Raw genomic sequence first — 18,381 nt, 5'->3', positions numbered from 1 at the left:
GGTGGCTCTGGGAGGATGGAGAGCTGGGGTGGCTCTGGGAGGATGGAGAGCTGGGGTGGCTCTGGGAGCAGGGAGAGCTGGGGTGGCTCTGGGAGCAGGGAGAGCTGTGACACAGCCGTGCTGCCAATGCCAGGTCCCGGTGGCAGAGGCTGGACACGCTCCTGAGCTGAGCCAGGCTCTGAGAGCAGCGGCACAGCGAGCTCACACCTGCTGCAGCCTCACTGCCTTCCAGCCTGCTTCCCATGGCATGGCTATCCCAGAAAATACAGGCATTCATTTATTCTGCTTTGCTCCTCATTTGTTTTCAGATTCAACAGCTTAAGCAAGAAGTATCCGGTGCTGACTTGTGTCCAACCCAAATCATAGAAGTGCAAAAATGTCTTTTTTCAATTTAATAAATAATTCTAATAAATTCCCATTGAAAGAACTCCTGTGAGGTGCTTTGGCTTCGCTTTAGGCAAGTGTTTTGTTAACCAGAGATATTAAAGTTAGACTGCTGCCTTAGCCACTTGGCTTTGTTCCTCTTGAAAGAACATTATTTAATTCAGAATTTCAGAAGAACACTTCTCACTGCACGATGAATATGAAAACAAATCAACAGATGTAACAACATAAAGGAACGAAACAGAGGGCATATGCAGCCCAACTGAAGGGGATCCCTGGTGGATGTGGGTCAGATTTTCCTGCACATGTGATTTTTTTGTGATTAACACGGGAACTCTGGGCTCTGACAAGTGAGTTACTCCACTGAGCCTCCACAGCTACAGGCGTTGCCAGCCACGTTGAGCAGGCAGCTAGAAACATTTTACAAATAAAGCCCATACATGGGCTGATAAGGTGAGGCTGGTTTTTGCACTTACCAACTGTATTATATATAAATGAATGCAACTTTAAAGAAAATAAAAAATAAAAAGAAACAGCAGTCTTTGGAGATTTAGTCATAGCAGACCCTGCCAAGTAACAAAACCCACACAGAAAACCCTTCATTCCTCCTGGTGCAACACACTATGTTAGCATTTTAAGGAGGTTCTGCCCTCTCCCCTCCTCCTATCACACTGACAAATTATCTTCATAATTGCCTAGAGACCCCATGAAAAATGGTTGTGTGTTTGCCACCACCCATGGTTACCTCCAGAAACACATTTATCTACATCACAGAGCTGTTTGTTCTTTGATTTACTGCGGATGCTTCCTGCCAGTGTACAACTTATTCTTGGCACTTCTTCATCTAATTTTGAAACTTCTGGGGTCAAAACCAGCACAAAACCCTTGCTAAAGTAATTCTGACTGCATTTGTGTTCCTATCTTTATGAAGAAAGGGAAGGGCCCATGCCACTCCCTGGCAGTGTGCTTGCCAGCAGAGGCACAGAAGAAACCTTCCTGCAGCCAGCCTAGAACAAACTCTGAATGGCTTCCTATTTTCCCCTCCTGTTATCCCAGTCTCCTGGCTTTTAATTCCTGCTTTTGGAATTAACTTCTTGCAATTTAACACAGATCATGACAGCTGGCATCACATCAGGGAGTCTCAGACAATCAATCCTGAGTGAACAAATGCCAAGGGCTTCTTGACATCCACCTCACCATTCACACATCAACTGCCTTTTAACAGTGCCAGATCATCCCCTACAAAGCTAAAGGGCAACCTGACTTTTCAGAGCATCTCCTACAAATTATTCCAAGTAACAGTTGCTGAAAAGAACAAAGAGCTTTTGCATATTTCTTGCTCAAGCTGGAAATGACAGGAGAAAGTCTGGTACAGTTTTTACAGGGCAGCTTATGAAAGGACAGGATCATGCCCAGACCTCTGTGACCTGCCTGAAGAATCAGTACCATGTAGGATGCTACATCTTGTTTTACTACCAAGAGTACACCATCAGTGCAAGACAATAATGCTGAGAGAAGACATTTTTCTTGGTGAAAACCTCTCAGTACAAATGGCTGATCTGCCTGCAGATTCATGTGAGTATCTTCTGTCAAAAGAGAAACTTCATTGAATTTAACACATTCCCCAAGAACAGCACCTGTGGTAAGGCAAATTCACAGAAAGAATATGGGTTACGAAATTCCCATTGAACCAGACTAATGCAAGTTGCCAGGCCAGCAATAGTTGCCTAGTGACAAACTTAGCACTATTTCAGTTTAAATCCATATTTAATAAGTAAAGCATGGACATTTTTGCACTTCACAATAAAACACTAACAAGCCCATGCATACTTTATAAAAGTTGTTTATTCAAGTTGCTGAGTAAATACTCTGTTTCTATGATACTGTTAAAAAGTATTGTACTATTCCCTAAAAGACAATTGCTTCTGTATAAATCTTGTCCCACACTACAACCAAGCACAGTACACAAAGCATTATTTCTCTTCAGACTGAAATAGAGCAGAACTTCATGGATTTCTTCCTTCTACAATTAAAATGACGAATCAGAAGTTTTCACTTATATTTACTAAAACGAGCACACACAGCATTTGGTAAGTCCCATAAGCTTGGCTCCACTCAAGGGCCAGTGTGACTGGAAGAGATGCTGCTTTCTCTCTCTCAGTATGCTTAGGAATGGCAGAGCCTTGAAAATCTCCAGGAAATATTCCTAGTGCCGAGCTAAATGGCAGCACAAGTCACCTCCCTGATAGCACAGTGCCTTCTGTGCCAGGCACAGGATTTTGAGATGATTACATTACATTATCCTGTGTATAATGTACAAATACAGGACTCCAAATAGGAGGGCAGGAAAGGGAGGGGGATACAGTGCAGATCCCTCCTTTCCTCCACGATTAAATCAGCAGCCTGTGAATCCAGGCACCTGCATCCCATTCTGGAAAAATTATATGCAGTTTAACAGCTGAACACCACCACTCTGTTTAACAAAAAAAACCCATAAACAAACAAAAAACAAACTAAAAAGACCCCAAACCAACAAATAAAAAATCCCCACAGCAACAACAAAAACTACCAAAAATACCCCACCTCAAAATAACACTCCACAACAACCTGGTCACAAAAACCTCATCCACTGTAACTGAAAGGCTGAATCTACTCATTGGCCTTGAGAAAAGTAAAAAAAGCATTAGCTGTGAGCATTTACATGCTCAAGGAATCCACCAGTCAGTGGTAGCATGGGGCTGGGGGATGCAGCAAACAGCATCTCTTGGCATGGCTCAGAGCAGACAAATCCTGCTGTGGGCAGTGCATTATCCCACTGCTGTCATCCCCCTCTAAACCTCCCTGCTCTCCTGCCTGAGACATTAAATTAACCCTGGAAAATAAAGGGGTGTTAAATGATGATCCACTCCCTGTACATCCTTGGGATGAGGACAGAAGCTTCAATCACTCCAGGAATCCAAGATTTCCTCATTTCTGCTTTCAGCTGTTTTAGAGGTGAAAAAGAAGAGATCATTTTTAGCCTCCAGCTCAACAACAGCAGGACAGACAGAGGCACACCCTTTATTGCTGTCCCATGGCATGCCAAGCCAGAAGCACTGTGCTACCCTTCAGTGGAAATGCACACACACACACTGGTGAAAACACAGCAAAACCCATCTGTGGGGTTACTGACCTGCCCTGAGCCACAGCATGGATGCAGGACACCCTGCAGGCACAGATCACACTCCCAGAAACGAGCAGCAAGGGGTGGCTTTCCCCAGAAGCCTCTCACGACCCTCAGCAGCTGTGGGTCCCCCCAAGGAGGGACAGGAGGTGTGTGCAGGACACAGGGACAGGAGGTGTCTGCAGGACACAGGGACAGGAGGTGTGTGCAGGACACAGGGACAGGAGGTGTCTGCAGGACACAGGGACACTGTTTTCCCACATCAAACACTCATTTCCATGTCCAGCACCCCTGGCACCATCAGACAATGTTCACACCTTCCCAGGCCCCTGTGCAGTGCCCAAAGCCACAGGGACACACCAAGGGCCAGTCTGGCTGATTGCAGAGGGGCACAACAATCCCAGGAGGGATCTGGAGCAGTGTCCAGTGGTGACAGGGCTCCACACACTGCAGCACAGAACAACACTGCTCCTGGAACAGCAGCCACCGTTCCCCTGGAAAGGCTCCAGAGAAAAACAGCTGCCTAAGCAGCCGGGGCAGACGGCCACCAGCAGCTTCCTCCACCACCATGCTTCCCAGTCCATCCCCTTTCCTGGATGAGAAAATGCTTCTGGCAAAAACAGGACTGCTCAGCGGGACATTCCTGACTCCAGTTCATCTCCCACTTGCAGCCCCAGATTTTATCACATCAATTCACTGACAGCCACCAGATACAACGCTGCAGCCAAATGCACCCTGAGCACACTGAATAATCAATTTAAAGCTTGAAACATCATCGTGGAAGACACTCAAAAATTAAAATCTATATGCCACTTCAGACAGCATTAAAAATGTCACAGGATGAAGCTTTTTTCCAAACAATTTTTTTAAATCCATCTTTCCTCCCAAGACGGGGTGGATAACACCTAGGAGCTAATTAAACTGGACTACAAAGATCATGTAATCTTTAAAAGGGTATTTTTCTCTGTTGTACCATTTTTTGAGCTCCTTCTGGAATTAGTAAGGTTAAAAAACGTGTCATTTGACAGAAGTAATATTCACTTAGATGTGTTTTAATGGGAGATCCTAACTCTCCAAAGGGTTACGTGGACACTGTTTAAATACACTACAGAGAGGTCTAAAAATCCACCTTAAAATATTATTAAGACTAGCTGGATCTTGCTGAACAGGCATTTTTGGAGAGGACCACCACATAAATACCACTGTTGGGGAAGGTCAGAGGCACCTGGGAACAGCGAGGCTCACACAGCCCTAATTGCAACAAAACCACACTTAATGTGTGAATTGAGAGCCCACTCCTGCTCTGAATCCCTCCAGTACATTACCCTCTGCACCCCCAGCTGAGCACCTCACAAATGTGTGGGTTTGTCCTCTCCCAGACCAGAGACTGGCATTATCTTTTCCCCCTCTACCATGTGCCATGGATGTGAGGCCAATTTCCACAGGGTGCCTTTGGCCAGAGCTCTCTCCCCAGCCCTGCAGCTGCTGCACTCGCAGCTGGACACAGCACAAGCCAGGATCAGAGCATCTAGCTTTACTGCCCTCCTGTTTTATTGGGTCAAAATGCCAGAAGTGAAACATTAGTACATTTATTGCATTCATCTGGCTCGTCTTTACTGGGATTTTTTTCTCTTTTTTGGAAGATGAGCTTCTGCATGGAAAAAAAGCATGTGTCCTCATTTTTCCTGGATGTATTTGGACACACTTGTCCATCCATCCTCTCTGTCACATGGATGTATGTACTAATATTAGACCTGTGTATTGAAAAAAAACCTTTTGCATAGTTTGAAATTAAAACAGTGGTATGAAAGATGTCTGAAACATTCTGCTGTGCCACACATTAAAGAGGGGCTGTGTACACTCAGGGTGTTGGAAAGTCAAGAGTGCTTTCCATGATGCATCAGAGCTGTCAGGACTTCAGAGCTTTTCTGGAAAGCTCTCTCGGGTGGCATTTGTTGTATTTAAATCTGGTGATTTGATCTCAGACCTTTTAGATAATTTGCAGAAATACTTCTTCAAAAAACTGCAGCTGAGAGTCAGAATAAAGCAAAACCTGCCTGGAAACTTTCTGTTGCCCTGCAGCAGGTACAGTTATCCAAAACACCCAGCCATTACTAACACAAAAATGGTACACTGATTTCAATAAACATATCCACCAGCAACCAGGCAAGTGCTTTAATCCAAAAATCTCCCTAGATAAAGCACCAAGTAAGGCCTCCAACATCCTTTGGAATTAAGTGTGTTTGCTGTTTTCTTACCTGCCTTTCATTGTAACCAAAACACGGACGAAAAAAAATACAAAAACAAGCCCACACCCAAAACCCAGAAGAGATTGCTTTCTTTTCTTTTTTTTGGCCAGCTGCTTAAACAATCAGAAGGAAAACAAGATAAACCTTGCAGAAAGAATGTAGCCTGACTGTCCCAGCCATGAGCAGGGTTGGCAGCATGTGAGTACCTGGCCTGTTTTCTGTAGGCTTGCAGCCTGTCACACCGAGATAACGCTCCAGAACCCAGCAAAGCCTCCAGAGAAACACAACTGGGGGACACAGATAAATAAAGGCATCAAGAGCTTCACCTCTGAGCACAGCAGAGACCAAGCTGTGAGCCTTTGTGAGCAGGGATGGAGAGAAATGCTTCATCCTCTACACACTTTCCAGGGGCAGGGGCTTTGCTGGGCACCAGCAGAGGACTGGTGTGCCTCCCCAGAGGAAAGGATTTCTCATGCTCTATGGCATCTCGAGCATGCAGGCAGGCTGCTCAGCTTTATTACAGCAAGAGCTGGGTAACATGCTTTAAAAATCCACCCCTGATTGCTCCAGTCAGGCCCTTGTACAGAGAAACCTGTACAGAGAAACTGTCACAACAATCTGACAAACCAGCTGAGCTTCCACCTGGAAATTGGCTTTTTCAACTAAGTGGGGAGGCAGCTTACTTTGAGGGTATTTCACAGAATGTTGTAAAATACCTTCTAAAATTGATTTTTCGATTAGGTGAATCGTTAGCCAACACCCATTTAAGACGTGGCTTTTAGAAGCTGGCCCTGAGTAAATGAGCTCATACAGAACTAGCCATCAGGTCTGAGTCAGAATCCAGATTTTATTTATTTATTTTTAAAGATCTTAATCATTTAATCCCATCATTCCTAACTCTCCTAAGCAGAATGACTGTACAGCAGTGCACACCAGCTACAGAAGAGCTCCAAGTGCAATCCTGTACCAGAAGGCAACAGTTCTGGGCTCCTGGAGAATTGTTTTCTCTTCCAGCTCATCATGCAGCCTTTGAAGTCACTGCATTTCCACTGCTAGCACTCACAGACATTTAACTTGTAAATCTAAATTCAGCTCCAAAAGGAGTGATAATCTGATTTCTTTCCTGGTTTAACTGGCCACTTGCACAAACCAGTTTACCACAGGTAGACAAGGCCTTTGCTTTTTACACTTTTCCTTACGATTTGAGAACACTAGGAATTACCAACCAGCACTTCTTAGTAACACAGCATCCAAAAGTGCCAGCAAGCAAGATGGACTTGAATTGTTCAAACAAGCAGAATTAAAAATAATTACCTTTACCACAACATTTTTAAGAAAGCTTCTGATAGTGGAGAAAGCTAAGAGCACTCACAAAACCCACAAACCAGGCTGCTGGCAGCACATCACACAGTGAAAATTTAACACAGTTCAATTTCAGCACCCCTAGTTCTTATTTCCAAAACCTTTTTTGGCTGAAAACAAAGGTGGTACATAATAACCCTTATTACTGAGGGGAAAATCCTCAAAAATAAATATAAAATGGTTTAAAAAATCTAAAAAGAAGCATGCTTGAAGAAGAGGGGCAGAGAGCTGGAGACATAAACTGCAGATCACGAGGTGTAATAGCCTCCTTCACACCAACATCCGACACGAGAGAAGGGAGATAATCACACACAGAAGAGAGGTGTTTATTTACACGTATTAATGAGTGTGTTTTTGCATTCCAGGCAGGCTGAAATGCAGATGGAGGCACCTGCCCCAACAGCCCCAGCCACGCTCGTTCTGCCACTACCAGGGCTGTGTCAGGGCTGGCAGGGATCTGCTCCCCGGGCAGGGCATGCACAGCCACGGCTGCCCCAGGAGAGACCAGCCCCAGCAGCCAGCAACAGCTTCCTAGCCCAGCCCAGGGCCTCCTACCTTGCTAAAGCACAAGTCACACAAAAAGGGGGAGAAGAAACTTGAGAGAAATGCCTTTGCCTTCTACTGAGCACTTGCTGATCTGCATAGCTTGTTATTGCTGCTGTGGGTGTGGAGTCCTTGGCAGGATGCTCTGCCATCTCCTGCAATGTTTTCACCCTCAGCTGCAATTTACCCCGGAGCAGGTGTTTTATCAGCACTGGGAATCCTGCGAGGATGGCAGGCAGAGTGCAGGCAGGACAGCAGCAGGAGGAAGGAACACTTGCTGCTGCTCTGCTCCTTCAGAGCTGCTCCCATCAGTCCTTCCAAGGGGCAGGAGAAGGAACACAAGGCTAAGTCACAGCGTGGCTGAACCACATGGCTTCTGCTCAGACAGGATCTCAGCCAGATGAACAAAGGCACAGAGTGGTGCAGGACAAGTCAGGCAGTGTCTCTTGGCTGGTTTGTCAATCAGACACAGGGTGCCCTTGGAAAAACACGAGCTGTTCCTCAGGAGCAGCAAACATCCAGGGCAGAACCCAAACCTTGAGCAGCTGATCTGAACTTGATCTGTCAGCATCAGCAAGATGACAGGAGACAGAAGGGCAATGCCAGCTCTGGTTGTGCTCCATGGTGCTCCCCTCAGGAGCCAGGAGTTTCCTCCCCACCACGGATGGGGTGAAGGCACTGAAGCCTCTCCTGCTTTCCCCACTCCTCTGACCATTCCTGCTGCTCACCTTGCTCCAGCTTACCTGCCAGAACATCACAGCTGGGCTTTCACCTGCACCAAGGAGGTGGCTGGATGTCTGGGTCCTTACAAGCACCAGATCATTTTCTGCAGCATTTTCCCAGTTTTCTCCTTCCACTGGAAGGTTTATAATCTAGTAGCTTCTGGCAATTTTGTCCTGTGGAACTCAGGTTAAGACACAAATATTCCAGAGACCTGAGATGGCAGTTTGCAGAAGCCAGGCAGTTTGTAGAAACAAATTATGGAAGTGCAGACTTGTTAGGGTTTGTGGAAATGTCAAGAACTGTCTGACAAAAATTATCCCCCTTTAAACAGTGTAGCAGAGAAAGTAAAGCAAATTAAACCAGTTTCAAGGGCATTAAAAGGGAAACTCTACTTTTTCCTTTCAACAGATACCAGCTAAACCTTTTTCACCAAGAATGCCATTGATGTTATGGCATTTTAGAGAGAAAACACAAATAGAAATTTTCTTGTTTGCTTACAAAAATAATCTACTAATATATTTTACATTTTCTCTTCTTCTACAGCATCTTAGAACTGTGAATTTTGCATTCTATGAGAAGCACATTCACAGCTATCTGCACTGAGGCCCACCCAGCAGATAATGCAGAGTTTTGTTTGCCAGCAGAAGGAGAGCAAGCACATCCCCAAAGCCCCTGTTCTCAGGGCAGACATGGGAACCTCAGCTGCAGGAGACAGGAAATTGCCTTATTGTCTGAAATCTGGGGTTCAGCAGCCAAGTGTTTAATCACTTCTTGGTGGCAAAAGTGATGTATTTCCTCGCTTATCAGTACACAAACACGGCCAGAGCGAAGCTGGAAGCTCAGCTAACAACAAGCACATCTGGCAGTGATCCCCACAGCCACACGGGTCTCCTGGAGGCAGCAGAAAGACTCCAGCATCCTGCCCTGGAGCTGCCCTGGCCCCCACACCATCCTGCCTGGGGATGGACACAGCCCAGCTGCTGCAAGGATGCAAACCCCAAAGGCTCCAGAGGCAGGCTCAGGGCTGGACACCCTGCCATAACCCTGCCTTCCATTCCGACCTAATTAAGCCACTTGTGGTGACAATAGTGGTGATTTGTGTGACAGTAACGGTGTGTGGCTCCCTCTGGGAATCTTTGTAAAACATCTAGGAAATCAGGTCAGGGTGGGACAGTTCCCTTCTCTCCATGACTTGCAAAGCCATCGAGTGAGGGACAGGGAAACAGTGCAGCTCTGTCAAAATACAGATGTAAAGCTACTGTAACCTCCCAAGCCAAAAAAAATTTAAATTCCACATGCCTAAAAAGCCTTATCTGGCCTGTCTGATTGCTCTGCTTTGGCCAGGCTTCATTGCTCTGCAAGACTGATAAAGGTGAAAAAACCGTGTGTTTATGGAAGTGTCTCCAGGACAATGAAAATAAAGTGATTTCATTACCGAATCACATGCCAAACATTTGCTTTTCCTGACGTAATTTGGCTCAATCTGTTTAAAACACATCACACAGAGTCAAATACTTTGTTATGTTTTCAAAGAACTGTCTGCTGTGTGTCCTGTCATCACCCCAGCTTCTCCCTATCCCCCCTCTAAAAATCCTCAGAGAAATGAAGGAAGGCAGTGCTCAACAACTGTGGTTCCAGAGAATGTTCATAGGTGATTTACTGCTTCTCCACTCCTCTCAAGCAAATTGTCCTTGCCACTCATCCTCATTAGTCCCATATTTTCTACAGCTTTGAAATTCAAGTTGCTCATTAAAATCCTTAAAAATAAATCTACAATGGCAATGAGGCACAAGGCTTTAGAAGCCCTGTCCTAAAAGGCAAAAGCAAAGCAGCACCAACATCAAGATAAACAGCTTGTCTCTCAAGTACACCAAACACACCTAGGTGCCACTTAAAAAGTCAGTGGAACATGTTGCCTCTAATATTCCCAAATAGCTCAAAATTTCTGGATTCTACTATCCAAGCACTGTTTGTTTGTTTCAAAATAAAGACAACAAAACACACACAAAAAGCAGCTGAATGCCTCTTTGTAAAAAGCCACAACCTTTCATTCATTCAGCTTCCTAACTTGGCAGTCATCTTCTGGCTGACTAGTTCAAGTTTTCCTGACTTCACAGGAATGCCTTTTTATTAAAATAAGCAAGCTAGCAACACTATCTAATAGATCTGCAACAAGTTTGGTGTGTTCATTATAAACCCTGATTATCAGGTTTGGAAATCTAAATAATTATTTTGAAGAAATTAGTAAATCCAGCAGAAGGGATGGGTACTTACTCTTTATAGAGTAAAGAGGCTAAAGTTTTCATTATGATATGGGTATTTTTTCCATTGGCACATAAGTTTCCATTGGCACACCGGCTTTCCCTTCTTTCATCTTACGATTCAATTACTCAATTAAAACCCAAATGTTTGTCTTGAGGGATGCAATCAGGGCAGTTGAACTCTCAGCCTGGTTTCTGTGCTGTTCTGCAGAGCACTGGAGAAAGCTGTCTCTGAAGGACCAGCAAGTGGCAGCACCAGGGGAGGAAATGTGGCCCCACGGGATGATTTGCTAGAATAAGGGACAAGCCTTTGTTCAGCAGACAGAGAGGGGTGGGAGAGCAGGACGTGTGGAACCCAAGCTGCCTGATTTACCACGAGGGGCAGGGCTGCAGAATGGGATGTTTGCAGACAGCTGAGGACTGGTGGGAAGCCAGTTTGTACCCAAGCACAAGCAGAGAACCTCTGCTCGTCCTGCCCATCTCCCTGTGGATACAGGACATGGCAGCACCCAGCGACACCAGGAGCTCCTTTCTCCTTCTCCACTCTGTGGGAAGGGCAGCAGCAGCCAAGCAGGTTTGTCAGCTCCCAGGGGATTCATTTGGCAGTCTTTGGAGACAGAGACAGTGTGAAAAGGAGCGGAAGGGGTTTGCAGATACAGAGCATCCCCCACTTTATCGCTCACAGGTACACCAGCGTGGTCAGAACTCGGTGCACTCAGAAACCCTGGAACCCCAGATGTGACCAGGGCTGCTCCTCTGTCACTCACAGCCTGGCCCAGCTCCCCTGAGAGCACAGCTCTGCACTGCTGTGTTGGCCCAAGCATCACACAGAGCCCTCCCTGCAGCAGGGACACCGATGTGGCCGTGTCCCAGTCAGTACACAACCGTACCAAAAAGAGCCACTCCAACTTCAGGTACATCTGGAAACACAGTTAAAAACAATTCTGGAGTCATTCTCTTGCAATCAGTCTCTCAACAGGAGTTTTTGGAAGGAAACCTCATCTACTGCAAAGCAGGATTTGAAAGGCTGACTTCAGGAATGAGTAAAAGAGAGGTTTCTGGGGAATGGGTTTAGTGGTGAACACAGCACTGCTGGACTCAATCTTAGAAGCCTTTTCCAGCCTTAATGATTCTATGATAGACTTCAAGATCACTGAATTTGTTTTCCAGGATTTTCTGTTATTCCATATAAAATGCACACAGGTGTAGTTTTTAGATGCACAGCGTTCAAAACTTCTTATCTTAATTTTATTTCCTTGCTTTATGCTAATATTGTTCAGCCTCGAAACAGCAGCTCGGACTGTACAAGTCTCCCAGCAGGAATTTGCCCAAGGTGGGGTCTAAAATACAGACAATGCTCAGAAGGCCAAAGCTGTGCCCAGAAATTTGTCCCTCTTCCACTGGGGAATTTTGTCCCACAACTTGTACATCCAGAGAGAAATGCCAGTCTGCCAAGGCAGCTGACAATTACATGGTAGCACTTTAAGCCAAGTTTTCTTAGCTCTCAGGTGTAAGGAAAAACAGCATGCACCTTTGAAGGGGAGGGCAGCTCCAACACCTTCTCTCAGAGTAAGCCTGGGACATTTCCAGGTGCAGAAATCTCTGCTCTCCTGAAGCATGGGAAAGCTGAATTTGGGGTGCACAGTGTGAGCCAGGCCCTGCCCCTGATACATATTCATACCCATCTGAAACAGCAGTGGGAGCCTCATTTATCTGTGCATGCACATATTCATATCATTTCCACAAGCAAACCGAAAGTAAATGTAAATCAAGTGAGAGTGATGAATCTGCTCCACAGAAGCAACACCCACAGAAGTTTTAAAAAGGCTAATGAATATACTAACACTAGCTGGCTGAATTCTTTGTCATTACATTATGTTTTGCATATTTAAAAATTCAGACTGACATTCAAACTGCTAGCATAGGGAACAACATGAATTAAATCTTTAACGTTCTTCAACTGCCCTGCTTCATTCCCTGAAGAAACAAATAACCACTTCAGAGTCCAGCTATGATCCTCTGCATTCATCAGTGCAAGGTGAAAACCAGAGAGAAATTTTGTCAGCATAAAAAATGTCTGCTTTTTTTGAACATATTAGCAAAAACCACAGTGTGATATCTACACTTCTGCCTGGTTAGTACAAACTCGTGTTTCTGTCTAATGCTGCAGAAGTGGGCAGGGGCCAGCTCCAGAAACAGATTTTGAAGAGGATTTATTCCCAACTTGTAAGTTCAAGATTGAAGGAAGTTTATGTTTTGTAAAAATTTAACACATATACAGTTCATTTCTGCCCCAATTCTGTGCATGTCTTTCTACAGCACTCTGGTTTTATTTTGGGGAATTTGTGGTCTTTTTCTTCTGCAAAGAATTCAAGGAAAAATAATGCCCCTAGTAAGACAACCCTCAAATAGCAGTGGGTTTGAACTTCTTGAAAATTGCTCAACTGGTTTATTCATCCAGCTTAAAATTGTATCATTGTAGAAACTTAGAAATCCGTATTTGGCAATGCTCTTCAAGAGCAGTTAAGACACAGGATTATTGTTATTTAGCTGGAGTGGAACATTCTGTATTTATAAAACTTGTGTATATTGCAATGAGTGACTTAAGTGTAGCTGAAGAGTTTACAAGCACAAAAATCAACAAGTACAGCATTCAGCTCTTAAATACCATGCAAAACAACAAAACAAAACAAAACACCAACCCACCCAAAGAGTTTTGGGATGAGGCAGCAGATTTTCATTACGTTTAAAAAAACAAAAACAAAATAAAAACCAAACAAACACCTCCCATGAGGCATTTAGAACCCAAGTGCATCTTCTTTATCTCCCCCAAAGATTGGGAAGATTGCAAAGCTGTATCTAAGAACCACGAGCTGCAGGCTCAGCTACAGCATTCAAGGCCACAACCTCACTTAAAGCCTTGAAGTCATATATTATTTTTTTTAAATGATGCCTACTAGCAACCTTGGCTCCTTGCACAGAGCTGCAAGTGCAGAAATGCACTTAGCTCCTCTCTGGAGCCACGATCTGCTGGGACAAGTAGGGCTTTTCCTGGGGGCTGATGACACACTGAAGTGCAGGTCTGGGCCTGGGCCAGGCTCATGGTGAACATCTCCAAGCATTTCACAGAATATCTAAACCCACACTCCTCACATACAGACATTCTGCAGCCATTTGCAAGTTGGTTGTATGTGCATCACAGAAATGTCTGGTAATTTCTGCAAATACTTACACCATGCCACTAAAAATAAATCTTTAATCTCGAGGGGCAGTAATACCATCCTTTCAACACTGTGGAAAGTGTTGATTAACCTCCTCCTCAGCAACCTTGTAAAGCATTACACAGCCTATATATTTTATGTACCAACCCATTTCCACAAGTCTCCTCACAAAATAAAAATTAATCACTTTGCTTAGGAAGTTTACAGAACAAAGCCTTGGCTTTTCACTGTTTGAGAGAAGCCTTAATTTTTACATTTCACATGGCTCTTAAAACTGCTTTTTTGTGCTGCAAATACTTCCTCAAACTCACCACCATGGAAATTTGGACCCGGGGCTGTGTATTGTGAGGTGCATGTGGAATATTTCCTATAATTTGTTAATCATCAGACACTTTCTCATTCCTTCCCTTTCCTGTCTGTTTTCATCACAAAGATGCTCCATGACATATGTTCAAGGACTTTTCCGAAGAACAAAAAGAGAGGAAGGAAGCACAGGTCAAAAAGGGAAATGAAGGGAAAAAGGAGAGGAGAGAAACAGAGTCTGCCAGGAACACAGTGCAAATAGCTGCAATGACACTCCTTTAATAAATAGAACTATATTATGGACCCTTATGACCTTAAAAAACATTAATAATCATTTGGAGCTTATGAAAAATGACTAAAACTAGAGGAGTCTCTGTGTTCTGAAGGTAACTTGGTGCTCCTCCCCCTCATTCTTTTGAGAAGCTTCAGTCAATGATACAAACCAGAAGGGACTTTCAACACTGCCTATCTACTGAGTCCATGAAAGAACATTTCAGTGAGAGTTTTAATTAAAAATCCCTCCACATTTTGGTGTCTAGCTATCCCCCAGTATGCCCCTCCTCCCTGTTCTGCCTCTATACAGTTGAGCAGGTTCTTAAAAGTTACCCTTCTTGGGGTAATATTTAGCCATCACTTGGCAGTAAATGAATGAATTGCTCTTGGGACAAAGCTAGTAGAAATATCCTGTGACAGCCAGCTGAAACAACTGGCAGGAACTAGAGTATTTTGTACAGTTTTGTCAGCAAGATTTCCACCAGTGCTCGGTGGTGCACTCTGTCAAAACACAAACTGCATGTCCTGTGAGAAGATCATTTTGTGTCCTCTCCACAGCCAAGCAGAGCATTCCCTCAGTCACTACCACAGAGCAATTACCCACACTCTGCTTGTGATAAAGCACTCCAGCCAAGGACTTCTCCATCCATAAATAGAGCAGGATTGTCTTTCGCTGTTGTTTAGCAGCTGGGGCCAATGCCAGGTGACAGAGACAGATCCCCAGACCCCCAAGCAGCACTTTGAGAGCAGCTCAGGAACTGCTGCCACACATGTGGCCAGCCCTGGTCCCTTACAGCACACCCAGAGCTGAGGAGCCTGCTGAATGTGTCACAGCTGTACCTGGCAAAGCCCAACAAAGCAAGTGGTTCTTGAGAGCCTGCAATTAATTCAGCCTGCTTCTTCAGGAGTTTGTATCTTACACCTCTTTGGTGATGAGGTATAAAAAGGACAGAAAGTCTGAGACAGACTGGAAAACATGATGCTTTAAGGCTCACTCTTAAATATTTTGAGTTTCCACAGAGCTTTCAGAAGAAAATCACCTTAAAATTTGTGAACATCAGTTGATAATCAGTTTCAGCATATTAAAGGAAGGGTTACTGAACAGACACACTGAATGTGATGGTAGAAACCTTCCTGCTGCAGAAAAACAAGTTTCAAAAGTCCCAAGCTGTGAAATCCAAAACTGAACTCCACTTACCTTAGTGTTCATACAAGATTTTCCACGTTTATATTCTTTGTGACTTGCTCTTTTATCAAGCTTGTTCCACAAAGCTTTGGCCTTCCACGTGGTCACTCTTGATTTCAGTTTGGTGTAAAAGTTTCTATTGTCCAAAGGATCTAATTCAAGTTGGCGAGTGAGGATATTGAAGGCCTGAATGGTTCCTTTGCATGTTGATGCTTGTACAAAGTTTTCAAACACCTGGCCAGCTTGGTTGTATTTTTCATCGTCGTTTTCCCCCATGTTCTGAGAGCAGAATTTGAAGAGAATGAATAAGCTGGAGCTCTTGTGCCAGGTGATCAACAAAAGCAAGTACTTCCACACATGTTATTCCTGGAAAAGACAAACACAGGTCATATTAAAGCAGGTTCTGCATGATAAAATTAAAGCCACAAACTGCATGTGCAACATGAACAGAAAACCCCAGCATACAGTGACCAGACAAGCAGGCACAAAAGGTTAGTAGAGATACCCAGAACTACAAACATCACATACTCGTGTTGTCATGACTTGTACTCACACAGACTGCTATAAAACCCCTGCTAACTCAAGCCTCCTGCTACAAAACCAGGTTCCCCAAGAGCTTGAGGATTTCTTTTTTATTTTTTATTTCTTTTGTTCAGTCCCAGATAACTGATAAACAAACTCCAAATGTCCAGATTCTTTCCCCAAACAGAATTTATGTAACAGCAAGTGACATCTTGGTCTTAAGAATCCACGGAAACCTGCAGCCAAAAGTCAACACAGTCTGATGGATTTTTTCATGCTGTTGCACAAGTTAGGGCCAAGGGTGCAGCTTACCCAGAGCAATTTAGAATTGGCACAATCACTTGCCACAAGCAAATGCAGAAAACAGGCTAAGCAGAACCATCATGACAAGTTACACCAGAACTGAAGAAACCAGAAAACAAGCGATCACAGGGAGCCCCCCTTTTTCCTAACACTCTTGCCAAAACGAGAAAGGGTTTGGTGCTTAGAAAGAAATTTTATCTCCACGTCTCCACATGTTCAATGCTGAAGTTATGTGTTTGGAGTCTTACCTTGTCATGTGCTGATGATATAGAGTAATGATGTTTGGCCTGCTAAGCCCCACTGGCTTTTCCCAGTAACATGATCACTGTCAAACTCTGCCTGCTACTCCAGATAAATACCCTAACATTCTGCAAGAGCAATGCTACTCTAAATTAACACAAGTTTAAAAGAACTAAAATGCTTTCATTGTGGCACTCCCTTATCCTTCTTTAACCTTGTTCTCCATCTCTAATGGGGAGCATCTTAGAGTCAGCCAAGGTCCACAGAAAGTATCCAAGTGGCTTTCACATCATCCAAGTAAATTGTTACAGGTTATGTATAAACTTGTCCTCAGAAGAAGGTTTACCTGGACTCAACTTCAGAAATTTAAGTCATGTATTCTTTTTCTTGCTATTAAAGAATTATCTGCCAGTCCAAGAAACCAAAAACTAAATCAGTGCTTGCCTAACTTCCCACATAATTAGTTATTTTACTTGGAACGTCATCTGTTGGCTGATAGTTTCAGAATAAATTGTTAGAAATGCCTTTGAAGTCATGCTTCTCAGTTTAACACTGTTCACAAACTGTTCATTCTCTGCTTGCATTTCCTTCAAAGAAGAAAAAAGTAAACATAACCAGTGTATTTAAATAAAGAAGAGACCCACCGTGTCTATCCTACCATCCTCTAATACAGAAAAATATTACACAACTTATTAAAGAGATCCCACTGGGAGATATAAGGAAGCATTTGGAATACTAACATTCCCTGTCTGTGCTCAAAATAAATAACCTTTATATGCACATCATCAGTCTGTTGTGGGTTTGTGGGTAAAATAAATTGGCAACGTTGAGAGTTTGTACATTTTCTTAGACCAAATGTCATGATTAAATATCTGGTGCCAAGAATAAGCCAGGAAATTTTTGTTTTCCCCTCTGAATATTTCATTTATAGTAGGTTTCACGCCCTCTTCTGCAGAGCTTTGCGAGGTAAAAGCACAAACGTTTTCCATGCCCCGCCTTTGAGAAGATCTATCTTTTCAAGCAGCTGAGTGCCATGAACTCCTGGTGACTCTGAGGGAGTTCAGGACATGGTGCACCTTCCCAGGCTGGAGCCCTGGCTGATTGATGAGCAAAGCCCAGGAGCCACGTGTCAACAGGAGGGTGACTCTGCCACCCACACCACTGCTGGCCCTGGGTGTGCACAGCGACACAACGGGCTTAGGACAGTCCCAAAAGGACCAACAGATCCACAAGTCCCACGGGAAAGGCAGGGACAACCCTGCAACACAACACAACACAACACAACACAAGATGCTGCGATGAGGCTCGAACAGCTTGATACGCGGGCGCCTCAGCATTTGAGGCCCATTACAAAGAAACACTTAAAAATCAAGGCTAAACACTTTACTCAACTTTTATCCTTGCCCAAGATATTTCTAGAGCAGGGAAGTGGAGGCATTTGTTTTCCTTTTGCCCCAAAATAACGGGGAGCAGCTTCTGGGGGAGCAGGGCAGGGTCAGCAAAGCGTCTCCCTGCGAGTCTCTCGCGTCGGCCGAGGGAGGGAGCGGCAGGCAGGACCCAGCTCCATCACCTCACCCCTGCTGGGACCCAGCTCCATCACCTCACCCCTGCTGGGACCCAGCTCCATCACCTCACCCCTGCTGGGACC

General features: G+C 44.4%; 1 protein-coding gene across 7 annotated transcripts in view; it reads right to left on the bottom strand.

The window, feature by feature from the left end:
* Positions 1 to 18,381, bottom strand: part of MICAL2 (microtubule associated monooxygenase, calponin and LIM domain containing 2) — a 113,036-nt gene that overhangs the window by 72,895 nt on the left and 21,760 nt on the right. For all 7 annotated transcript variants that reach the window (XR_001522134.3, XM_015630690.3, XM_015630691.3 and 4 more), the window contains exon 2: positions 15,681 to 16,034. Coding sequence is in view for 6 of the 7 variants with exons in the window: in XM_015630690.3 (XP_015486176.1) it covers positions 15,681 to 15,944 (264 nt within the window). In the remaining variant the exon portion in view is untranslated. The remainder of the gene's footprint in view (positions 1 to 15,680; positions 16,035 to 18,381) is intronic.

Source organism: Parus major, chromosome 5 (assembly GCF_001522545.3).
Source record: "Parus major isolate Abel chromosome 5, Parus_major1.1, whole genome shotgun sequence".
Taxonomy (NCBI): Eukaryota; Metazoa; Chordata; class Aves; order Passeriformes; family Paridae; genus Parus; species Parus major.
Note: the sequence above shows the minus strand (reverse complement) of the source record. Positions and strands in the feature narration are given on the sequence as shown.